Raw genomic sequence first — 27,435 nt, 5'->3', positions numbered from 1 at the left:
ATACAATATGCAAGATTGTATGTATTCCGAATGCTTTTATACCGAGTATAAGACGTCAAATACGTGCAACCCAAATACACAAAATCAAAAATCCAGTATTCCAAATACTTGCTTGCATACCGAGACTACCGCTAAAACGTCGATTAAATGTACAATTCATGTACATAAATGTACATGAAACCGATTAGCATGCATTCTGAATGCATAAAGATAATTTTGGAATCGTTCTTTCGGTAATGTTATATCCATATTTTTACATCATCTAGTTAAAAAAAATTTTAAATTAATATTTGATTCAGGGTCTGTTTTCTTCGAAATATTTGAAATTAAGTATTTTATTTCAAGGGTTTTTTGTAATCTAATATTGTCTGAAAGATCGTCACAAACTGTCAAATATGTTCACTAAAAATTAATAGTTTCTTAATAACAATGTAAAACCTTAATCTTTCAGCAATGATAAACTCGAAAAGTGATGTTTGAATTTTATTTATGTATGTATATATATATATATATAGTTTTGTAGTTTTGGCATATCGATTCATATATACATATTTAGAGAAATGATATTGTTGTCTATAATTAAATTTATCCAGTTCACTTTCTTCTACTTTCATATAAAAAAAATTGGTACCAACGAATTAATTTTTTTTTTGCTTCAAATCTTTGCCATTTATAATATTTTATCGTTATTAATTTCCAAAATAGAATGATAAAAACATCCCCTGTTAACCTGAACAATAATAGTAACCTGTTAACCTTAATACGTAACAATGTATTCCTTAAAAAAAATCATGAAATTTTTCAATGAAAAACATTAAACACTTACTGTATTAACCTTTAAATACGTAGAATTAGTATTTATGATGTGTGTAGGTGATTTGTTTAATTAAAAACTAATTGAAGACTTTTTTTCTCAACAAAACACAGCATATTTTTAGTGATTTCGTAATTTTTTTTTAAAAAAAATGAGATTTTGACAAAAGACAACTTTTCTTTTAATTTCTGGATAGTCGCATACGTAGACAATACAAACAATGCCACGAAACATTTATAAAAATATAATTTAGTTTTGAAATTCTCCAGACATTTGACATTTTAAGCAAGCTAAAACAAGAAACTATTTATGCATCATAAATCATAAGTACCATTCCTTCTTTTTTGCGACAATAAACTCTTTAATTTCTTAGTCTTTAATAATTTCGCAGTCATTTTTATCAACCTTGCTCTTTTTTACGACCTATTTGTCATATAAATATTTTCTTTTTTTTGACATTCAGGTTACTTTGTTACACAAGTTCAAATCCGCCTGCCATTTACTTCGCATAAAATACATTCTAAAAATAACCCAATATTCGCAGAAGAAAACGTCATGCGACAAACAAACTTAATGGATTTAACCACTTAAATATAATGACTTAATCCTATCTTAACTATTACTCAGTCCCATAAAATGAAAAGCTCTAGACAACACCCTGGCACTCCGGAGCTACTAATTGCATTTAATGTCAATATCGGATAAGACTGATGCTCTTTGATCATAAAGATGTTAAAGATGATTGTTTGTTTAACAGAACTAATTATTATTCAATCGTTGGTTAAGGAAAACTAACTAAGACTTGGGTGATGTCTTATTTTTAATACGGTATTAACCTTAAACATAAAATGTTTATTTTCCACCCGGAGAAAGAACTTCTAGTAATTTATCGTTCTGTATAATAACATTTCTGGTGTCACAAACAAAAGTAATTCTGGTAATAAAAACACCACAATGTACGGTATTTAAACCATTCATTTGATAATTTTTCTGTTCTTATGGTAACGGTGTATAGGAAGTTTAGGTTTCCAAAATAATAGTACTTATTACCACACATTTAGTAAAAAATACGAATTGAAAAGTAAATTGGACTGAATGGTTTTGCTCTAGTATAGTGATAAAATTACCAAATATACCAAAGTTTCATATATAATGTTACCATATTTGGTTACTTTTATCAAAATCACATTTAAAGTGCTCCATAAAAATTAGCCATTTTTTGGTATTCCAGAAAAACGGTAAATTTTATCATATTCTGGTTGATTTGACCATACTTCTTTTGCAGTGCAATTGTTTCACTTTAGCTAGACTAGACAATGAAAATAACTATTTTTTTTTATAACCGTCGTTGAACAGCAGACTCAATTTTTTGAGCTTACGACTACTAATGTTCAGCTTCGTAGCCTTGTAATTTTGAACAAAATCCAGAAGACAAGGGAACTCCTGGATCGAGTATTGGGAGAAATTCGCCTTCGTGGAGGACTTTTTGATGGATCTAACCAGCATTTGCGTTACATGGAGAGGAAGACCACGAGAACCTCCCACGGTTAATATGACGGCAAGGGGACTCTAACCCATGATCCGTCTACCACTGAGGTATAAAAATAATTATTTCTACTTATTATAAATTTTATTTTATAACTGGCGTTGAACAACGGACCCAAATCAGAGTTTACGAGTACCAGTATTCAACTCCGTGGCCTTGTAATTTTGAACCCAGCCCAGAAGACAAGGAAACTCCTGGATCAAGCATTGGGAGAAAGTGGCCTCCGTGGAGAACTTTTTGATGGAATTCACCCGCACTTAAGTTACAAGGAGAGCAAAAAGGTGAAAAATTCCCACGGTTAGTCCGACTACAAGGGGACTCTAACCTATGATTCGACTACCACTGAGATATTTTGTGTCAGCACTTGGGCGCTGTGAACTGAAAGCCGAATTCATTTTGACCAGCCATCTTGTGTCACCTTATTGACAGGTGAGAGCTCTATCCTTTGAGCCACCTCGACTCATTAACTAAACTTTATTACTTCGGTGTGTCAGATTAGGAAAAAAATCATGTGTAAGATTTAATAATAAATAATATCTCAGTGTTCCAGCTATTTCAACGTATGACATCCTGACAGATGATTAAGTAAATGATTTATCTGTCCTTGCCTTGTTTCTAGAGAATATTATAATAAATGTACAAAAAGAAGAATTTTTTGTAGCGTTTAAAAGTAAAAATACATTATAAAATGCCATTAAAATAAAGCCACATAAAGACAGTATGAACAATAACAAATATGCTTAAAAAAATTTATACTCAATGAGTAATCAAAGAATTAAAAAAAAAATATAAAAAAAAGTTCAACAAAATTAATTAATATTTTGTATAACTATTAATAATTATTTTGACTTTTCTTGCATTTTTAACAATTCTTAATGCTGATTTATCTTAATGTTTTTTATCGATGAACTGGGAAAAAAGGTTAAATTAAGTGTCCAAAAGGGCAACACTGTCCCTTATCGAGCATTGTCGGTCCAATAATTATTCTGATTATGTAGAAGGCTAAATAATTATTCTAATTAGACTCAGGATCCAATAATAATTCGAATTATTCCTGGGATCTAATAATTATGATTATTGACTTAACCTAATAATACATTTAATTACGTAGAACCCAGTAACAATTCAAATTATTGACTGTATCAATTGATAATTCTAATTGTTTATGAATTCCAAGGATAATTACAATTGTTTATGAGATTCATTAATATTTATTTAAATGATCCAATTACAATTATAACTATTGACGGACCATGTGACATTTTTAATTGCTCAGCATTTCAATAGTATTTTAATTGTTTTGGAGTCTAATAATAGCTCTAAGTTTTTCGGGCTTTAATTGTATTTTTTTATTATCTGAGGATAAAAGGTATTTTCATATTTTGTAGTTACTCAGGTTAAAATCCTAAGCTATGTTTTGGTTTGGAAAAACAATAAACAAAATGACAATCTCTTAAAATTAACCTATTAATAAAAAATCTGATTTTACCGTGTTTTTTTTTAAACTTTTTGATATTAAAACTTTAAAAAAAGTCAATTTAGCTTCAAAAAAGTATAAAAGCTATTATAATTCTTTAAAACAATTTCTATCTATTTACAACTAAATTTCTAATACTAACTAAGAAACGTAATATTTCAAAATCTAAAAGACCTCAAATATCAGCTTTTAAAGATTTCTCATTTAAAAAAGTGGGCAAAACAGCCGTTGAAACACTATAAAAATGCTTCTTTTTTTTAATATTACGTGTTTTATGCAAATAAGTGTTTTTCATGCATATGCCAAATTAGTGTTAGCAATGTCGATCAACTAGACATTGAACTAGAAATCTACTTTTCCCGTAAATTTTAGATTCTTTACTTTTCAGATAAAGATATAATAATTGAAAAAAAAATGGTTTTATTATTTCAGAACAATGTTCATTAATCATTTTAATGATTCTTTGATGTATCTAAAAGTATCGTTTCGAGAATGTGTTCCCTTCTTATAGTTTTATGTTTTTAGAATGTACTTTTTTCCACAACCTCATTTCTTTTATGATAATTACCTTACTGAAACATTCTTTAGTATACGCACATTATTCGTCAATTTATTTAAGTCAAGACAGAATAAATTTTGTAGAATTTTTAAACCATTTTTCCAATATATTTGAATGATGGCGATGAAAAAAAACTATAAACAATTTATTAAGCTCTAATAATAATTACTGGTACAATACGATTAATTATAAACCATGCAAAAAATGTTCATATAAGGGTATTAATTTATACAAAATAACTTTTCTTTAAATTTAGGTGTAGATCAAGGCAAGATTTGGTTTTTCTTCAAATATGAAAATGCAAAATCAATTATTTTTTAAACAAAATCATCGAAAAATTAAATAGCAGTTTTGTTCTTACATAAAAATAAATAAAACATCAAAATTCACACTTATAAAAAAACAAGCTTAGAAGCTTCTAATTACGGCATAGATTTCATTTAGGTTATTAAGTTGATGAACTACAGATTTTTTTTAAGGATACATAGTTTAATTTTCTTAAACTTTTAGCAATTACTCGAAAAAAACTTTCAAAATCAAAAACGAATTCAAGCAGTTGGCTTAAAAGAAATTGTAAAACATTTTATCTTTGTTCAGATAGTGCATAAAAACTAAAAGATTGTTTCCGCAGATCCACAGAGCACAATTTATAAACGCGTTGGTGGTGTTTCTAATGTCACTTGGACAAGCCACGCTCGCCAGCTATTGGCCTTTTGCGCATTAAGTCAAGAAAGTGTGCCATTGATTTGAAAACAGAGTGTCCCTAGGGTGAAAGTACGTCTTAGATTAGAACCCCACGGATAGATGGCAGTACCACTCATTCGTGAGGCCACTTCGGCAAGTTAGACATAGATCTGAAGGGGAAAAAAAATTTTTTGAGATCCTTGTACCCGTGGTATTGATCAGCGGTAGACCACAGGATTTTTGATTTCATAGATTTTACGAGCACATATCTTACATGTACTCGATAGCGTAAGGGTTATAAATCATAATCTATGCTTTTAGAGGCTAAGGGGATAGAGCAGTCACCTTCCATGAGGTGAGCCGGGTTCGAAAACCAGCGATGGCTGACAGATACGAAATCCACGCCCTACTCGCACCGACAACAGTGCTGACGTAAAATATCCTCAGTGGTAGACGGATCATGGGTTAGAGTTCCCTAGCAGTCAGATTAACCGTGGGAGGTTTTCCCCTCCATATAACGCAAACGAGAGCTAGTTCCTTCAAAAAGTCCTCCACGAAGGCACATTTCTCTCAATACTTGAACCAGAAGTTCCCTTGTCATCTGGATTGGGTTCAAAATTACAAGGCTACTGAGTTGAATAGTAGTCGTATATCCTAAAATTAGGTCGGCTGTTTAACGACGGTTATGGAATAAAATCCATGATTTTCAGAAATCTATAGGAATTCCAAAAATAAATTTACATTATTTGTGCATCATCCATATTGAAATTTGATTTCATATATCTCTTATTATCGTTTCTGAAAAGATGAACAAAACATTTTCTGATGCAAAAAAAAAGTGTTACTTTGTTCTTAGTATAATCTTTTCTATCAAAGATGTTTTCCTTTCTGATAACGTTATTATGCTAATACAGAGAAATTTTCATTCGACATCAACTTAAAATAAAAGATGAAGCAGTTTTCTTAAATAAAAAAACTTATCTTTTAATGAGTTAGATACGATAAAGTGGCACAAAACAAATCCTAAACATAAAATTGTTTTCGTTATTTTTAATTCGTTATTATTAATAATGATTAATAAAGAAATGAAAACCTCAGAAAAACTGCCATGCTTAGACAGCCTTTGTTTCGGCTACTTTAAACGCAGTCTAATATCTCCTAGAATAAGAACAGTGCTCCATTTCTCCAAAGTAGCAAACGTGTTAATTCGACAATTTTAGTAGAAGTAAATCAAGCTTTTAGAAAGAACCATTTGTGTACGCGTTATTACCAAAGTTCCGAAGCTAATGAGAAGTAGAAAATACTTTATGCTACTGGCATTTTAATCGAAGAACTGCGAAAAAATTTAAGCACTTTTTCGGTGAGAAAACGAAACAAAATCGCTATGTTTTATCCTGGGAGTTCCTAGAAAGCAACTTACACAAGTCTACATTGCGGTACTGCTCTTGTTCAAATAACTAGAATATTTCTTCTATCCTCCTTGCTCGCAATCTTTAATATATTTACCTTTTATTAAACTAGTTTCAATTGAATGTTTATCTAAAAAGTGCGATTTTTTTTTTTTAAATTATACTCTTATAATATCTAAAGAATAGGCAGAAACAAATATGAAATAAGTTAAGTATTCTCTTTCGTCTGAGTTCTCCCTGGTTACAGTTAACTTGTCTGCCGAGTGTTTGACATAATAGCAGTAGGCGGTTGAAATACTCCAAACAATTCATCCTGATCTAATCGGTAGTTTTCTGAATTGCTATTAACATGAAAGAACAAAAACATGCTCCATTTTCCAAAGATTTATTCAAAATTAACCCTCTGCCTTTTTATTTCGAAAAATCAAATTATATAGGGACTTAGGTCAAGCTTGAGTAAAGAAATATCACTTTCGCTTTCCTTGGCATTTGGCCCGAAATTTTTTTCTTTTTTTTTTAGAAATGCATAGTGGATTTCTTTTTTATCCGCCAAAGGACTTTCTCTTTTGTGTCCCACTCATCTTGGTGACCTTGTCGACGAAATAATATATTCGGCATTAAAAGCTCTTTGTTACGCATTTGCCGCGGTTGTCCAGCTTAAATTGTGTCAACAAGACTCATAAGTGTTTGTTGGCCTACTAAAGCAAATCCTTTTTTTTTTTAACTGTCTGAACTCGTGCATCCTGGTAGGATTTATTTTGATATTGTGGGAAAGAGATAAAGAATTAAAACCAGTAAGACTATTTGAACTATATTCAGTTTCAAACCTAAACAGACACAGATTAAAAATCTGCTTTTGTCTAGTATAAGATACATTTATATACATGTTACAAGAAGTTTTAGAATACTTTCATAAAAGCTGTACTTTAGAACAAAACATGGTGTACACTATATATACTGTACACTAGCTGTACATTAATACGTTAAAACATACATGTAGAACATAAACTTCTAAGTTCAACATTCTATCATTCGTAAATTAAATAACAATTCTCCTTCAAATTCACTCAAATGCAATTCAATAGGGTGTTTCACTAAGATCTTCCTACGTACGCAAGCAAAATTTAAGAACGACACTGATTTTGACAATTCATATCAAACTTTAAAAATTCCAAGAATTTTTATACGTTAAAGTAGATATTCAAAAAAATAAATAAAAGCAGTAAGGATAGCTGAGAATGTCAAAACATGTAGACAGAACGATCAATATAGTTTATACGAACAGTGTGTTTTTCATAAATGTCAAAAATATTCACTTATTTAACGTTTTTTTTTTAATCAAAAAAATGCCATACCAATTGAATTTTATTCTAAAATTATTAAAATTATAATCTAAAATTCCATCATTAGTAATCAAACTTAAAGGAAAAATTTCTTCTGAGAAACGGCCGTTTTTTTAGGAAATAGAGGGAAAAAATGGAGATAACAATTCGGGCAACTGCAATTGCACTGTAAGAACAGTATTCTTTTTTTATAAATTTTATAAATATAATCCTAAATAATAAAAAAAGGTAGGAACCATTCCGTATTTTCTAATACTTATTTTTTTTATAAATCTAAACATTATTTTAAAACAGTGCAATGCAGACCGTACGCTTGATATCTCAAAGTTGAAGGGGCTCCAAAAAAATTTCGAAAAATTTTCTAAAAAGATAACGAATTTTCGAAATAACTAGTTCAGAACTAAATATGTTCGAAAAAGTAGAAAAAGTGCATTCGAAAATATTATTCTAAAAAGTAGAGTCATGAAGCATAAAAATAACTCCAGTCCAGAACCCGTTATCCGGAAATCAGAAAACCGGAAGACCAAAAAACCGGAACGAAATTCGATTAGTTTTCCCGCCATTTTTAAAAAAAATTATTTTTTTTCCTCATAAGATTTTAGGATTTTTCGTTCTTTTTTGAAAGATGTTTACCTTTCCATCATTTTGGAAATAATCATTAGTGTATTACTTCATCGTTTTTTCTTCTTTCTAAGATTATTTGTAATTTTTTTTTCAGTTGGATTTAACTATAAAAAAACGACATTTTGTAGCGATTCAGAAAACCGGAAAAATCAGTTACCCGGAATATCGGTGGTCCCGATCGTTCCGGATAATCGGTTCCCTACTGTACTATTAAATATGTATGTAATGATAGTTGAATGAATTAAATATGTATGCAACTAAATAAGTAATTAAATATGTATGCAATTAAATATGTAATTAAATGTGTATGTAATTAAACATGAATGTAATTAAACATGAATGTAATTAAACATGAATGTAATTAAATATATATGCTATTAAATATATATGCGATTAAATATGTATATAATAATAGTCTAAGCACTACAATGATAATTTTATTTCTAAAAGTATGACAAAAATAATTATGCATTAAATAGGAAAAAATTGGTTTGCAATAATTTTACTTTTCTGAAAAAATTCAATCTTTTGAAGAAATTAAATTTCTATTTCGAAAAAAATTCGATATAGCAAGGTTTTGTGAAGAAACTCTTCGACATAGGAATTCAATTTAGCATTGGTTGATATATAATGCCAAGGAGAAAAATTTTGTTTTGACATAACAAGGTTTTCGAGCTATCAAAGTTCGAGATATCGAAGTTCGAGATATCGAGAGTATACTGTAATCAAATTTTTTTTCTAATAATTTTAGCTATGTGAGAATGAAAAATTTTGTGAAAAATATTACGGCAAATAAGCTTTTGATTTTCCTTCTGTAATTAATTTTTATGTTAATAGATTTAATTTTTAAAATGCATTTCAAATGTTTAATGGCAACAGAGGTACTGAAACAGAAGTCAAAAAGCAAAAATTATATTAAGTGGTTTCAATATTTTTCCTAATTTAAAGTTAATTTTAAAAGTGCTTTTATAAGCATCTTGTTATATTTTATGGTCCACAATTATTTTTCCTAGTCCTCAATAAAAAATTTACTTACATCTGCACAAAATAAGACGAGTAACAATCAAAGTTGATATTATTCCAGCAATATATTTTTTATTACTTGAATACATGGCAAAATAATTTTTTTCTTCTTTTAACTAAGAAAACCGTCTGAACTTAAAAATAAATCTTCAAACAATTACATAGATCTAACTTTACAATTTTATCCTAAAACCAAAGATTAGCTCTGTAAGTTAAACGTCTTTCATTTTATCAGCTTAGTAATTCCTAATCTTCAAAATCAATTTAGAAGATTAAAAAGGAAAAAAAAAACACTGAGTTTTTTTTATTCAATTTATGCTAATTCAATCCATCCATTTACGTAAAGCATCTCGATCATCAATTCAAATAATTAAATGAACCTGACTAACGGAAATCCCTAACCCCCGAACAAATTACAGAAGAGTTGAAATTGTGATATTGGAGTCGGAAGTCCATTAAGGAAACGTTAATTGCCAGCTGATGAACTGAGGGACTAAATACAATTAAAAGATATCAATTTAATTGTTTTTGAACCCTAAATTTCTTTAGGGATCGTTCTGTACAGCTATTAATAGGGAGGACTACAAAGCTTCTTATTAAAAGCCCAACCTATTTAGCTAAGTTCATCACAACATGCACATTTGAGAATAGAGGTAGTTGAAATTGATCTGAATAAGAAATTTAAAGCAGCGCATGAATGAACTATGTTTTGGCAAATTTTAAATGGCGCCTACAAAAAAAATGTTTTTTCACTTGCAAATTCGATACTCAATTTTAATATTTAAGTAAAATTTTAACTACTTGTATCTAAGGTAGCTTCTGTTTCGCTGAAGAATTTTTTTTCTCTACACTATTTAAAACTTCTTTTATTAATTAAACCTAAGTTATTTTAACTTGTCTAAGAAATATTAGTTTAATTTTGGGTGTCACCATTTAACAGAACACATAGTTACGAATAATTAAATGTTGAGTTAAAATTTATCATTTTAAAACAATCGTTTTCATGAAAGAATTTCAATGAAAAAAGTTTCTATCAACATGGTGAACCACAAATTCGAAAATATGGAAAAGATCTTTAATCAAAATTTTAAAAGCTAGTCCTAACAATCAAAACTTTTCGAATACAAGCTTAAAAAAACTGTTTATTTCAAGTTTTCTGTAAATAAATATTAAAATTGGCTTTTAAAATATTTTTAAATAAAGTATGGTATGCGAAAGGAATATTCTACAACAGGTTGCAAAGAATGATGTTATCCATTAGTCTATCTCGCGTGCAAAGAGAGAGATTTGAGACTTTTTCCAACTCCTTTTCCATCGCAAATGCTACATTTCTCAACCTGCTTGGATCATTTTTCTGTGTGGATAAAAAATCATCCTAATGATCATTTATCTTCCCTTGCGGTAGCTTCCGTTATCCTCCTATGTCAAAGATAACGCTAAACGAGAGGACACAAGCTTGTATGAAACATTAGTATGACAGTAAAAGTCTGTCTTAACTAAAACTACTATAGCAAACGAAACTATCTTTATAGCAAGCTTATAGTTCTTATTAAATACGCAATTTTAATATTGCGATTGAATTAAAATGCAATAATTATTGACATTATTTATAACATCGAACATAAATTTTTAATAGTAGGCTATCAAAAAAGGAATGTAGACAATCATGGTAGGTATATGGTCAACAAAAGATAATTTCTTAACACTAAAAAGACTGAAACTTTGTATATACTTACATTGCCCAAAAGCAGACAAAATGACTGGATTGCGAAAAAATCACTAATGTGCAAAGAAATTTGTTTAAAATTAATTTTTAATATTTTTTTATATTATTTGCAGTTATATAACAAGTTATTAGTAAATATTACCAATAAAAAAATTATATGTTGAAAAAAAAGTCACAAAATTCTAAGAAATTGTGTCATTATATACATCATTGTTTTTCTAATTGAAATTAAGAAGCAGTCAAAATGACTTCCTTAGGCAATCTAGTGTTAAATGCGCTGCAGGAATCCTAAAAAATGTTTTTAAAGAAACTTTGCTTTAGTTTGTTAGAAGGCTTTCTTTTGTAACTTGACCGGAGGTCAGTCACTCATGTTATCTGTATTTACATAGAGGGTTTCTGCCGTAGTAAGGAAATAAGGTGTTGGAATATTGAAGGAAAAGAGCAAAATGTCTTCCATTTTGTTCTTTTTCGTACATAACATCAAAATAATAATAACAGCATAACTCGTAATAACAGCAAAAATTTCTCGTTAAAAAATTCCCATAATAGTGGAAGACAAGTAATTTTTTACTGCTTATAAATAAAACAATTTTTGTATCTCTTATATTAGCGTTTTGACAGCGACATGCAACTCATTAGGATAGAGATCTTCTCGTTGCATGCTGTGTTTATTAACTGTACTATACTGTATTTTATACTTTATTATACTGTATCATACTGTAACCTATACGGCACTTTAGAATTAAGCAGTAGCTTTCGGTAGAAGCAAAATCTATTTCAATCTTGACTGGGACAGTTGAATTCGTTATTTGATTTAGTTTAAGCTCCATTTCAACTACGCTAAAACCCTTAGAAAATTAGAATAAATGCACTTTTTATTTAAACTGTGGGACATAAGAGACGTAATAGATAATCCGACATTTAATTTGTCTGCATATCAACAGTTGTTCTAAACATACTTTTAATAATGGCATACCTTCATAAATAAAATTACTACAATTCATGCAAATTTACAGCAGTATTTAATTAAATCTTTTATTCAAGCAATCTCTACCGCATATTTGCCACTAACCAATTCTACGAGAACATTTCAACATTGTTCTGGTTATGAGAAATTTTAATCCTCTCTCGCATTTAGAGGAAATTTAATTATTCAACTTTCACAGAGAGAGCGTCAGGATCAAAAGTGAGTATGACTTTTCGTGACATTATTAACCATGAGAGAGCACAAAATAGCGACCTCCTACAGCGATTGTGACATGGAAATGACTGTCTGCTGCACCTGTTTCATGTGACCATGACTAATTACTTTCTAAGTTAAGAAATGATACTGCAAATTACATATTCCTTGTGAAGATCTTCACGCGTTGAACATATGTTTTAAGGATGGTTTACCCGGGTGAAGATGAAAGTATTGATTAAAAATTTCCTTGTTGTCTATCTAAAACTAATTTTGTCAGTTGATGTTAGTAATGGTTATTATTGTGGAATTAAATAACTTCATGCGTGGTTAGAAAAGAAAGGTTTATCGAAACTTGATTTATGTTTAACGTAATGAGAAAAAATACGAGATCACATTTCTGTTCGAATTTTGGCACCGCGCTGAATTATAATATCATACAATCTTGCTGCAACCTAAACACTGTGCAAATTTGAACCACGTTATGGGGAAAGTGAATTCTCCTTTAACTTGATGACTCAGTAATTTGTAAGGAAATATGGTTCAGATTAAATGTCCTAGTAAGTTTGTAGAAACTTTACATGGTTCAAAATAGTATAATTGTTTGATGGGTCAAAATTTTGATTTCATAATTCGTAGCCGAGTCTTATTTTTCTGAGAGTGTACAACTGTTTGCAACCTGGTGATTTAACCGCACTTTATTATAGTGATAGCTGATCTGGTAGCTCTCCGACTGGCAATAATTTTAACTGGCCATTAATTGTTTTAAAGATGCAACTGAAATGTATTATTTAATAAAACAATCATATTTATAACAGGCATTTTATCCTTTAAAAATATAGGAATTTTTTTTGGATACAAAAATATAATATACTTCAATGTTCTTGTATTTAGTCCCCAGGAAAATATAATATTGGAGTAAAATTCTTGAAGAAATAATCAAATTATGTCAAATAAACAGTTAAACGATTTAGTGAACTTAGTTTTTTAAAAATCTTTAACGTAAAACCTCACAATGATTACTTTCTTTAAAACTTCGTAAGCACTCAAATGGGAAGTTTTTCGATAAGTTTTAATATTTTTTATTCAATTTTCTCTTACCTTTTTTATAATTTTAAATTCCCTATTTTTAAATGCAGTGTATATAAATAGCTTTGAATTTCAACAATATTCAAATTAATCTCTCAAATCACTAAATTTATTCGTACAACTGACTTCGTTAATTTTGAAACTCAATGATTTGCTTCATATTGGTGGATATTAAATGGTTACGAAGCATTTCAATCTTTAAATTTATCACTGAATCTCGCTATAACTAAAAAAGAGTAGCTTCTGTCCTGATATGCTTTTTAAGAAACAAAGGGTATATTTCAAGTAACATTTTTAGAAGCAGACATTAAATTACCACGAATAAAATTTCATGGCATCAAATGGATTGGTATTGAATACCGTAGCCATGGAACCACTACGAATGCTACTTCAGATAATAGTTAAAATAATTGCATAGTGAAGAGAAAAAGAAGCATTTTAAAACATTCAATATTTTTATTATTCTCATCAATCAAGAGAAACTAAATTACACTCTTTTCCTAAGACTCAAAACACAAAGTAACGATCTGCATAACAATCATTTATTCAGATTACAATTGATATAGGAGTCTATACTAAACTTGTAGCAAGTAATATCGTTTGGCTTATAGCTCCAGACAGTTCTACATTAAAAAAAGCAAAATTTTATAACTGTTTATTTCTTAAAACAAGCCATCAAGTATTTAGACGTTACTTCACAGTCAAAAATAATTTTCCGGGCCACAAAGGCGAGTCATCTTAACTGCATATAAGCACAATTTATACTGATTACAATCATTTTCACAAAGGATTAAACACACGTCAGAAATGATTGTTGTTGCTAGTCAAATAACAGAAAAAAAACTTCTATAAAAATGCGTGACCGGAAACTGCGCCGTTTTCACGCCACTGTAGGCCTGGAGCATTCGACCTTGCCCATGGCTTTGCACAAAAACAAGCCTTTTTTTTTCTAGTTTATTTCATACAAAAGGATGGGCTGACCAGAACGAAATATTCTTCCGATTTAAAAAGTGAAATCTTGATTTAATTGCATGTTGGATAATGGTCCAAAGAAATTGCTGTTCTCAACGCGTGCCTTCTTTTCTTTCCATCTGGGTATTTTACGAACAGCCAGTTCACTTCGTTTCATACTTGTTAGTACTTCTCTTTTAACCCTTAAGACATAAATTAATTCGAAATTCGGTCCTTTCCTTACCTGAGTTGTTCTTAGAAAAGGTGAAAGGTTGATGTCGATGATCGGATAAACTTTCGAATTTACTCTTTCGCCATTGACGTGAACTGAAGATACTATACAAACTGTCGAATGTCGGAGATTTCAATTCATTTTTGCTTTAATCTTGTTTTACATTATTTCAAATGGAGTATGCCTTTTGCATATGGAGCGTGCTTTTTGATAGTTATATTTCAGAAAGATTTTATGAATAATGAAATATCGATAGTTTTTAAAGATCGCGTTAATGAAATTTTAAAAATTATTCTCAGTATATTGTGACCATTCATAAATATCGAATAAAAGAAAACTATCTACAACAATAATATCCCATTCATGGAAAAAGATAAATACCCAGTACGGTAATGCTGCAATTTTTAATGATAACGATAAGAATTGAATATGATAATACCATGATCAGTATTCATAACATAAAATACTAAATATGACGTCATAATCATTATCGACAACGATAATTATTAAATTCCATATTATGATCAGCGATGCATATCGAATACAATAGTGTCACGATTTTTTTCAATGACAATCATTATCGAATACGATTTTATAGGGAGTGCTGATAAATTTCATTTGAGTGTTTAAAATATTGACCAATGTAAAATAAAAATTGGTTAAAATGTAAAATCATAATGAAGCAAAAAATATATCATCTATTGCAATATGGCTACTGGTATTATATATACCGTTATCATACCTGCCAACTCTTCCGGATTTTCCGGAAGATTTTATTTTTATATTTAAAGTGGTAGTAAATATATACTATTTTTCCTTTCATAATCTTAATTTTTAAATGATATTGATCACCACTATTCTTACAAAAATTAAGCAGATATATTAATATGCGTTACTGTCATGGTTGTCAACTTAAGTTTTCTCAAATACAACGTATTTGTTTGCTTAAAATTGAAGTTTTAATTCCATTTTAATACCACTGGGAAAAATAATAATGGAAGGGATTAAAAGTTGGCAGGTATGCGTTATTGTAACAAATAAATTTTAGCGAAATTAAAACACAGCGTAAAATATAAGAAAAAATATTTGTATAAATCAGTGAAACTTTTGAAGATAATCTTGATATAATCTAGATCACTAATTCATAAATATCAAAACTAAGTGAAAATATAATGTGGTCATTATTGACAATGATAAAAATGAATATAATCTAAATCCCCATTTAAAGAAATAATTCAATTTTTTTCATCAGTAACCCAGCAAATTATCATTAACACGTTCGCCAATTTCTAATTTCAAAGCTAAATTAAAATTACACATAATGTGGAATTTAAAAAATTTAGGAACATCGCAACATCAGCTAGAAATAGCGTAAATGCTGAATTTAAAAATGTTATAACGTTTACGTTTAAATTTTTAATATTGAAAATTTGATTTTATTTTGTCTGCACTTACTAATTCCGGATAAAATTTCTGTATAAAACATCGGCTCCTTGGGTGTAAAATATGGAATATTCTACGGTAAAAATGGATTTTTCCATAAAATCCATTCTTTCTGTAAAATATTATATAATATTTATTTAATTAGAGTGATTCGGTGATTTTAAGGGGATATTAATGTAAAAATTACGGTATGTCAGATTTTTTTGTTCCGTAACATGTTCCGGTAAAAATGTATTCCCGAATGTAAATGGAAATGTAAATGGAAATGTAAATCCCGTAGCTTATATTAGTAAAAAGTACCGTAGTATCATAAAAAGTTTACCGTAATTTAATTCCGAATTTTCTACAGCTTAGTCTAGTCTATATCAAACTATAAATGACTCAAAAAGCAACTAATAGAACCTAATGCATCTTTTTAAGACAGATATCCGAAGATGAGATATGGCAGGACAGCGGAGACAAAAAATTGATCTGTCAGGATAGGTTGCCATAGCAACCGACTGTCAACAGGAGTTCTAGTAATAGCTGTCAATGTCTTGCTGGGCTCACAGTTTTACTACGAGACTTAATCTTTTCTTCTTTATCTTGGATCATAATTTTTGTCAAATGTGACATTCCAAAGCGAAAAATATTCAAATGACGCGAAAGAAGGAAATGTGAACGCGTGATTTCAAAAGGAAAATTGGACAGATATCAAATTGCTTAAATTTGACTGAATAGTTGACAATATAATATACAGAAAATGCTTTTAATGGACTTCGTATAAATTCATACTGTTTGAACATCTAAACACTTTAATCTAAACATTGTAAGAAATGTGACTTAAATTAACTAAACACTTGCAAGAAAATAGTCTTAAATTATATTTAGAATGAAGCAGAATGAAAATAAAACTTGCTTTAATTTAGCATTGTTTTATCGATTTAGTAGTAGCTGCGATCGTTTAAAACTGTTGTCGTTAAAACTGTTGCACAAAAATGTACTCAATCTGAACAAACCGGATTTAATTTTTTTTTTTAAAAGTCGGAACAAAATTATAAATATCTAAAAAGATTGAATTAAAACTAGGATTATTAATTAAGAATTAAAATTTCACATATTTTTTTTAAAAACAATGAAAAATATTTGAAAAAACTATCATAATTCAAAAATAGATCTTAATGTAAATACGAAATTTAAAAAAAAAATTATCAATTGGATAACTGCAAGTGACGCCATCGTAGGTGAATAGTGGGATTCTTGGATTCAGAAACCAATCAGGTTCGACACAAACCCGTGACGTCGATAACAGATATCCAATTAAATCTGATTTGAATCACATGGTTGAGCATAATCACTTCATTTCGTATAAAGTTACAAGTACCCAATTGTGTATTTCAAATTCAGGCATTTTCATTTTGAGGTTATTAATGGTTTGTAGAGCAGTTTATTTTTTACTTAATGTATATAAAATCTTGAATATGGTTTACGTAGTTTAGTTGTATAATATAAATGTTTATTAAATCCTAATAATTATGCTTTTCGGTAAAAAATTGAAAAAGAAATATTCTCTTAAGACCAAATTCGTACAATACAACATTTTAACCATGTGTAAAAGATAAGGAATCATCATCAGCAGCAGCATTGGCACGACAGCCCTTTGTGAGCGTGAGCCTTCCTCAGAAGCTTTTCCCATTCTGCCCTTAGATAAGGAATATCTTTCCAAAATAGATTAATAACTTTCTGGAATATTTTTTCCTCAAATTCACTTTTCCCACTAAGTATTAACATTCACAGCAAAGTAAAAAATAAAACATTTTATTATCAATACGTTATTATGCGCAATTACGTTATTATCAGTGCGATATTAAATTCTCGATACATCCTCGCCCAATTTAAGACTCGTGTATGATGTTAAAATAGACAATGTTCTGAACATTACTAGTATAAAAAATTTTGAAAATATCAAAATACATAGTCAAATATCAATTCGACGATATATCACATTAAAAGACTGTGGTATGATGTAAAAAATACATTTCGTGTAAAACAATACTTAAATAAAAATTTCGAAAACATCGAGATGCATCGATAAATATTGTTATGAAAATACTTTGGTATGACGTAAAAAAAGAACTAAAACAATACTTGAATAAGAATTTTGAAAATATCAAAATACATCGTTAAATATTAATTATGATATATCATGATATTAAAATCCCCATATATCCCAGCACTATAATGATCATGCATCTATTTTTATAAAACAGTGAAATACTTGTACGAAAAATAAATTCATTAGCCAGAAAAAGGATTCGATCATTAAATGGTAATAGTTTACTTTCCACAATCTATTTTCAGTATATTATTTTCTGTTTATTCTTTTTTCACACAGCAAAACCTTCAATCAGTTACAATTTTACTTCCTTGATACAATATTAATGATTAACCTTGGTCTCTTTATTAACTAACAACCCAAAACATCTACCATCTAAATAACATAGAAGGGAGAAAAATATGTTTCGCCTTTCCATTATATTACGTTTGAAGGCCAATTTTAAACACTAGCTAGAGTAAGTGAATTTCGAAAATGTAGCTTTTGAATAATTCAGGAGAACACAAATCACGGAGCTTAAAAAATTATACCGAAATTTATATATGTATATTTAAAATTACTTATTTATTTTTTTAGTGCTATTCTTTATGCATTTTAAATACTAAATCATAAATAAGGAGTGTTTTATAGAGCCATTCTGTTAGTGTGTTAGATTGCTTGTATATTTGAAATCCCTTGTGTTTATTTTGATTTAATTTTTGGAAGGATTATAGAAATATACAGTCTCTGGACAAATTATTAGACGCACTATAAGATTCTTGTTGTTGTTGTTATCGTTGTTGTTGTTGTAAATTTACGTCGCACTAGAGCTGCACAATGGGCTATTGGCGACGGTCTGGGAAACATCCCGGAGGATGATCCGAAGACATGCCATCACAATTTTGATCCTCTGCGGAAGGGATGGCACCCCCGCTTCGGTAGCCCGACGACCTGCGCGCGAAGTCGAGCACTTTACGGTAGCACAGTTTAACGAGGACCAATACCGCACACCCTCGGTCCCTACGCAGATTGATCCAAGTGGGTCACCCACCCGCACACTGACCGCAGCCAGTGATGCTTGACTTCGGTGATCTGATGAGAACCGTGTCTTGACGATCAGTCCACTGCGGGACCTATAAGATTCTATGGAAAATCTTAATTATCAGGTACTACACAGCTTTATTGCTTTTACGCGACTAAAACCGGTTTGCACTTGTTTACGCTCTTGTATCAATTGGTTAAATTAGACGATATATAACATAAATTCGACGATTGGATAAATTAGGCGATATATTATCTAAATATAGAATATTTATTATATCACGTATTGCATTAGTATGTTATAATAATTGAACCAAATTATTATGCGCACTGTAGTTTTTTTTATAATTACATGTTTTGCACGGATTTATATACAATACTTTTATACTTAAACATACATGTGAAGAATTTTTATTCAGGAGATTCTTTATATACTTCCGATTGGTATTTATTTTTATCGTATTGCGTTACAATGTTAGCTAATTGATACACGAACGTAAGCAAGTGGAAACCGGTTTCAGCAGCTTGAAAACAATAAAGCTATATAGTATCACCTAATAATTAAGATCTTACATAAAATCTTATTATACGTTTAATAATTTGGACAGGTAGTGTACATTAAAAAGCAATGATTGCGAAACATCTTTTATATGTTCCAAAAGTCAAAATGTTTTGTTCCAAACTGTTTTGCGATTAAGTTATAAACAAAGAACAAATGAAAAATTGCACCATGCTTCAGGATTTAAAAATTATGATGAATATGACACATTGAAGGGTTTTCCACGTCAATTTTGCAAGAGCTTACGTAAATCTTTGCTATTTAAAATGCTACACGACAGAGAATGAAAGATAAAAACGTTACAAATTTGCAATACTTCAAAAGAGTTACGCGAAGCATAGAAACTATGTATCAGTTTTATTTTTCAAGAAATAATTTGAATTTAAAGGGGGATAAAATATTTTAAGTTATTTTTTTTTCTTTTGTGAACATGATAAAGAATAAATATTTTCTCTCTTCCCTGCTATTTAGTTTTGAATGCTTTTCATCTCAGTAAATATTTTTTAGTGCGCTAACTACACACAAAAATAAAGCAAACCACATTTCCTTTAATAAAACAGATTAAAGTAAAATGTTAAATGTAATTTTAAAAAAAAAGTTTTCCAATTTATTTCGATACCAAATAGGATTTAATTTAATATTTTTTCCCTGAAAAATATAAAACATAAAAAAAATCTATTTTTTATTTATTTTATTACATATCTCGTATGGCATTTACTGTTCACTTCCGACAAGTAAATATTATCCAGTTAATAGCAATACAATAATAAAAATATGAAGTTCTCAAATTTTGAAATTTTTTGTTGGTATTTTTTTATATTTATCACTTTATTTATGAGAGCGTAGTATTCCATATTTTTCAAGAAAATTTTTTAAACATTAAGTTTTAATAAGATACATTGATATGTCTTTCTATTCTCAATAAAACTGAAACGAATATTATGTATGTAGAAAATGATATTTAACAAGGTGTGAGTTGCATTATTTCTAGAATATGTGTCGTGTATAGTGATAGCAAGCGCCGTAAAATAAATTGAAAAAAATAATAAATTTAATTAATTTTCTTTGTTTCACAAATATAAAATCTCTAACTACTGCGTTATACATAAATATTCTTACTTAATAAGTTGTGAAACTTAAGAAAATGTTACAAAGTTAAAGTACATTGCAGAGAGAGAGAGTCAACTTTTTCAAACATAACCTCCAAAGCGTTAAAGAAAAAAAAAATCAAGAAAATTATTTTTCTTTCTGTGCGACTGTTTTATGGAATGAGGTTTTTACAACTAGTTTCAGTGAAATTGCTAGTCATAAAAGTATACTACTTGACAAAAATAAACAAAAAATAAAATAAAAACAGCAGAGCTGTGCTATATGAATTATGATCTATGTTTTATAAAGTTATTTAGGCGTATCATTTTTTATTTATATTCTGCAAATAATGAAAACCCTTGAATCGAACAAATAATTTTTCTAATAAGTACATAAGCATAGATTCTCAATAAATTATTAAAAAAAATTAAATATACAGTTTGACCTCTAAGTTCCTTAATTTTTATATTTGTTGGAAAAAAGATAAATCATAAAAAAATCTTTTCCAATCAGATGTGTTAATAAATAAAATTAAGCCAGCTTTTGCTTATTAATGCTAACCACAATTCAATACTATTACTTTTATGCCTTCTTAGTGAATTAATTTAATTATTAAAACTTAAAATATTAAATTATTATATAATTAATTAATTATTAAATAATATATTGATTATAAAAATTTTTAATTTCGCAGTTATTCTATCAACAACTACAAGCCAACTACAACTACTTAGCCCACCAAGTAAAATAATTTAAAGAAATAACATTTCAATGATATCAGCTGTCAAAACAGAGGACAAAACATGCGGTATACCAAAACAAAACATACCAAATTATCAGCCGTCACCATTTTCAAAACCGGCTCGAAAGTTTGTTTATTCCATGGATCACAACCGTTTGTAGTTATTACCTCTGTCATCGTAATAACCGTATAATTTTAAAGCACTATTTCAATGAATCCCGATGGCATCACATCATAAACGATAGTCACAAAAACTATAAACACAGCCTCTCGTTTCGCTGTTATATGTCGTCTGCTAAAGCACCCTCCATAATATTGAGGGGCCTCTTCAGGCAGGTGAGAGGGCATGAAGTGACGTCATCGCAGGCATCCCCTTTTTTTTTGCTTTTTTGACTTGTTAAGATTTATCGAAAAATGATCACACTACGTAACGTTCCAATCTTATGATGCTGAGTCTATTGACAATGCGTGTGGAAATGGGCATGGTGAAAAAGACGCCGGCGTTTCCCTATGCTTTCTCCTTTTGCTCTCGCGGCTAGGGGGTGGAGTATATATAAAAATTGATTATTTATTGATATTGATTTTTAATTATTTCACAATATTTATTTATTTATTTATTTATTTTCACAGTAGTTTGAATTAAGATTTGTATTAAAGGCATTGATCCGTATTAAATGCTATTATATTTTAACGCATAAAAAAAACTACTTTAAATACAATTTAAATTGAAAACACTAAATAAATATAACTAAATTTTAACTATTTTTAGCATAAATAAGGCTTTAAAGGGTTATTTGAATTACTAAACACATACAGATCTTAAAATAATCTATTTTTATGCAAAAAGTAATGTATGAATATGTGCAATCAATGAGTATTTACGCAAAAAATATTTAAATCAATTGTAAAATTAAAATAATTCCCACATAAAAAATTGATTACAAATAAAATTTATTGAAAAACTTTGAATTGATAGTTTAGTTTTCAAAGGATTTTAGCTAAAGTTCAGTTTTTTACAGATATAAATTTTATAATGAAATTTATTTTAAGTTTTGTCAATAGAACTATTTCGAAAATATTAAAGTGAAATATATTAGTGTTTTTAAACATTTAAATGTTTTTTTTAATAAGTATAAAAGTAGTTTTCTGATAGGAACATAACTTTTAATAACACAATTAGACCCAGAAGTGGCTTTACTGCACCAATCACAAACTACATTATGTAAGAAAAGTAATAAAATGTGTCGTCAATTTAGTGTGAGGTAAAAACACAAAAAAGGAAGCAAGCAAAATTTAAAAATAAAGTTTAACTAAGGTATATTAAGATTTTAGAAAAGTAGAAAAAATTTTATCTTAGAAAGGCAAGCCCATAGATTTTAGGACTATTTATTTAATAATGATTTTATTAATATGTGATGTTATTTAACTATGATAAAACATGATCTTATTTAACTTCCCTTTTTTTGAAAACTATACATACTTAATACCGCAAATATTTATAACATTTTAAATTATTAATCATGAAGAAAAAAAAAATCACATAAGAAATGCGATAAAATATTCAATAAGATAAAATAGCAGGCAATTTAGAATTTTTGGGAAAAATTTAAAAATAACGATTTTCTAGCTTTCTAACTTTTTAAAAACAATTTTTTAATTTAAAATATAAAGAAAATTGAGGCTGAAAAATAATTCTGTGTTAACAAAATGCTAAAGAAATTGATACTGTGAATTCAGATTTCACCGTTAAAATTAGACTAATTTTAAAAATAACCAAAAATGTTTCACTTTGCGAAAATTCAGTAATTTTTATTTTTGTTTGTAAGAACTTACATTTCTAATTAAATGATATTTTTATAAATGAAGAGGAATACATATTCATATTAGTTTTTTCTCGTCCTAATGACAAATCTCTAAAAGTAGGAAAATCTCTAGATTTTCCATTCTTTATTCCTAACTTGAAGTTTCTATTTGAATAAAATTCTATAGAATTAAAATTCAAAACTTTACATAAAAATTAACTCGATTAGGGCATTTGAATATTTAATTTGACAATAGAATTAGTTCAAAAGGTAATTATTCCGATAATTATTCATTCAAAGTTTAGCATAAGGGTCCATATAAAAATTTCCTAACTAACTTGTCTGGCGGTCAAATGGGTATAGATTAAACTGATACGAAGTTAACACAAAAACAAGATAAGACTTTGTCATGTATTGAAAGCTCTATTCTAGTTTTATCGGCGGATAAATCAGCTATTAAACCAAATTCCGTGCATTACACTTAATTTTGTTTTTCATCGATAAGTTAATTGGTTCAACTGAATGAAACTATTCTTCAAATTTGAATGATGATCAGATACGATGCTTATACGATTATATGATTTGCTCAGGTATTTAATATCTGTGGAATTAGAAACTTTTTCACCGATTGCTACTGATACTTTTGTAGGAAATTCTTTTATGCTAAAAATAAATAATTCGTTAAATAAAATTTTATTTCAAAGTCATTAATTTTTTTTTGAAAAAAATTAATGAAGTATAGTTTGCCTGCTCTTTTTTTTTCTTATGAAACTTAACTTACGTATATGATGGAAAAATTTGCTTACATTGCTATAAAATCTTAAACTCGTAAAAACAAACAGAAAAAAAAGCCAACATAGAAAAAATGAATATAGTAGGAAAATCGCAATGATAAAAAATAATTTTTATGAGAAAAAAAAATGTGTTACCGGGTAATACTAACCAAATACTTCCACAGTAGCTTAAAAAACTATTCCTTATAGTTTTGGCAATTTTAAGTTTCATTCTCCTTTATCTCAAAATCTTATGCATAACTACGCATGAAAACTATAAAACTTAATTGCATACTGAAATAACGGAGGACCATGAAAGATGACGAACGTGAAAAACATTACATTTCTATGATTTTATACAATACTTTTGATATTAATAGCTTGTTTTACTTAAAATTGAGTCGCTCAGAAGCCAATGCGGTTAAGTCCAAAACACAGAAATTGAGAAAATTAATGTTTTCTGATACATTAGTTTTTAAAATTCTTGGTTTAATAATTTAATTAGAAAAGTGTATAAAGTCTTTTTTCGAGGTGTAAACTCTGCAAAAAAACAAGATATGTACAGGATGTCTAAATAAAAACGTAAGTATTTATTGAAATAATGACAGCATCTTGAAAATTTTAGGACTTATACCTTTTGGCAGCTGAAAAAGATAAGAAATTTATGTAAAAAAATACATATAAAAAGTGGACTTATTCACAATGGCTTCTGAAATTATTGTACAATATATTCAGAAGCTATTAAAAAAAGGGCTGTCTAACCTAGAAAAAAGTAACCAACGAGTTAATCCTTTAATAACTTAGAAGATTATTATTTATTTCATCAAAATTTCCAAAAATCAGAAAATATCAAAAAATGGACTTAACCGCATTGGCTTCTGAGCGGCTCAATTATAAATCATTCTTCTTAAAATTGCCTTCTCATCTTCCTCAGTTAGAACGATTAATAGAGAAGCTAATAGTTTAAACCACTTCGTAATTTCCCTCGTCATTTGTTCCAGACATAAAAACTATAAGGGTGATAAAAACCACGTCAGATTTAACAATGATAATAATGATATTAAGGAAACAGAAAAGACGTCACTAGAACTCTTCTTCGGCGGGAAATCCACTTAAATATAAAAATGGCAAAACCTTAAAGGGAAAATTTCTGTTAAAAACAAGAGCATTAGAGGTTTTTATAGCTAACACTGATATATATTAATATTAGAGTGAAAAGATAATCAAAAACTGACGAATCAATATCGAGGTTGATAAAAAGTGAATTCAATTTTTCTCATGAAACTTAAACGGTGATGAAAACATTACAAGGATACGATTCAATTTCTTTCAACAAATAAACATGTCTCCAAAGAAATGGTTATTAAAATCCGAAGGTATATAATTTCTCTAATAATTATCAAACCGGCTGTTAATAACTAAATCTATATTGTATTAAATATCTGTGTTTTGAATTTAATCAATTTACTTGAATTTAACACCAAACAATAACTGTCCAATCTATAGTGTCAAAGAATAGAATCACATCATCACGGTAAAGCGCAAAATTTCTATATGAAAAATGGCTACAGTTTTGTAAAAATAAAAAATTGCGACATAATTTTTTAACATTTGAAAGCATTGCATTTTATTTCATTCTAATTTCATAAGCGTCATTGAAAAGCCGTGTCAATTTTAAGTTTACTTAAACCAATGTTCAACTCCGTAGCCTTGTAATTTTTAGCCAAATACAGAAGACAGAGGAACTCCTGGATCAAGTATTGAGAGAAATTTGTCTTCGTCAAGGACTTTTTTGAAGGAACTTTCCCAAATTTGCCTTACATGAAGAGGAAAACCACGAAAACCTCCCATGGTTACCCCGACGGCAAGGCGACTCTATACAGGCATTCGTCTACCACTGAGTATATGCGAGCCGGGTGCGGAATTCGTTTCTTCCAGCAATTGCTGGGATACGATCAAAGGAGAAACACGGCTCACCAATCGCTCTCTCCCCCATGGTTTAAAACAATGTATTTTATAACCATCGTTGAACGGTCGACCCAATTTTTGGGTTTACGACTACTAATGTTCAACTCCGTCGCCTTGTAATTTTGAACCCAATTAAAGAGACAAGGGAACTCGAGAATCAAGTAATGGTAGAAATTTTGCCTTCGTGGAGGACTTTTTGATGGAACTAAACCGCATTTGCGTTACATGGAGAGGAAGACCACGAGAACCTCCCACGGTTAACATGACCGCAAGGGGACTCTAACCCATGATCCGTCTACCACTGAGGGTATAAAAATAATTATTTGTACGTATTATAAATTTTATTTTATAACTGGCGTTGAACAACAGACCCAAATCAGAGTTTACGACTACCAGTATTCAACTCCGTGGCCTTGTAATTTTGAACCCAGCCCCGAAGACAAGGAAACTCCTGGATCAAGCATTGGGAGAAAGTGGCCTCCGTGGAGAACTTTTTGATGGAATTTACCCGCACTTAAGTTACAAGGAGAGTAAAACGGTGAAAAATTCCCACGGTTAGTCTGACTGCAAGGGGACTCTAACCTATGATTCGACTACCACTGAGATATTTTGCGTCTTCACTTGGGTGCTGTGAACTGAAAGCCGAATTCATTTTGACCAGCCATCACTGGAATTCGAACTTGTGTCACCTTATTGGGAGGTGAGAGCTCCATCCTTTGAGCCACCACGACGCATTAACTAAACTTTATTACTTCGGCTCAAAACATTGCATTTGCAAAATTGCATCATTTAAGCTCGTACAAATTGGAAATTATTCAATGGTTTTAAAAAATTTAATCTGGGAGGAAAACATGTCTCGCCATTTTGGCGATATATTAACGGGTGCTATTTTATTTATATTAATATATAATAACGCCGTAATAATAGTTATGGGTCATTCTCACAAAAACAGTCATTTTCATGTCCCCAGTATATTTTAAGTTTGTTTTACAGCTTACGAAGAAAACAAATTCAGGGAAAATGTCCTTCAGAATGCAAGCTAACAAAAGAATAAAAATAAAATTATCAATTTTTATTTTTTATTTATTTTAGGTAATTAAAATATACCAATATGTCATTCCCTCACTTGTCCCCACTGCTGATTTAAAAAATGAAAAAAATTGTTTCTGAAATACAAAAATTTTTTTTACAAATTCGTGTTTTTTATTTCAGAATACTAAAATATAGAATTCAGAAAATCAATTTTAAATTGAATTTCTGATAAAAATATTAACACAGCACTATTTT

General features: G+C 29.2%; 1 protein-coding gene across 8 annotated transcripts in view; it reads right to left on the bottom strand.

The window, feature by feature from the left end:
• LOC107453194 (ankyrin-2) overlaps positions 1–27,435 on the bottom strand; it is a 213,262-nt gene that overhangs the window by 153,917 nt on the left and 31,910 nt on the right. For 7 of the 8 annotated variants that reach the window (XM_071186317.1, XM_071186322.1, XM_071186325.1 and 4 more), the window contains exon 1: positions 21,693–22,104. The exons of the other annotated variant lie outside the window; for it this stretch is intronic. In XM_071186317.1, the coding sequence (XP_071042418.1) occupies positions 21,693–21,782 (90 nt within the window). In that variant the 5' untranslated portion in view covers positions 21,783–22,104. Of the gene's footprint in view, positions 1–21,692; positions 22,105–27,435 lie in introns of those variants that run through there. 8 annotated transcript variants of the gene reach the window in all.

This window comes from Parasteatoda tepidariorum, chromosome 10 (assembly GCF_043381705.1).
Source record: "Parasteatoda tepidariorum isolate YZ-2023 chromosome 10, CAS_Ptep_4.0, whole genome shotgun sequence".
Classification (NCBI taxonomy): domain Eukaryota; kingdom Metazoa; phylum Arthropoda; class Arachnida; order Araneae; family Theridiidae; genus Parasteatoda; species Parasteatoda tepidariorum.
The sequence above is the reverse complement of the archived record's forward strand: the minus strand, read 5'-3'. Positions and strand labels throughout refer to the sequence as shown.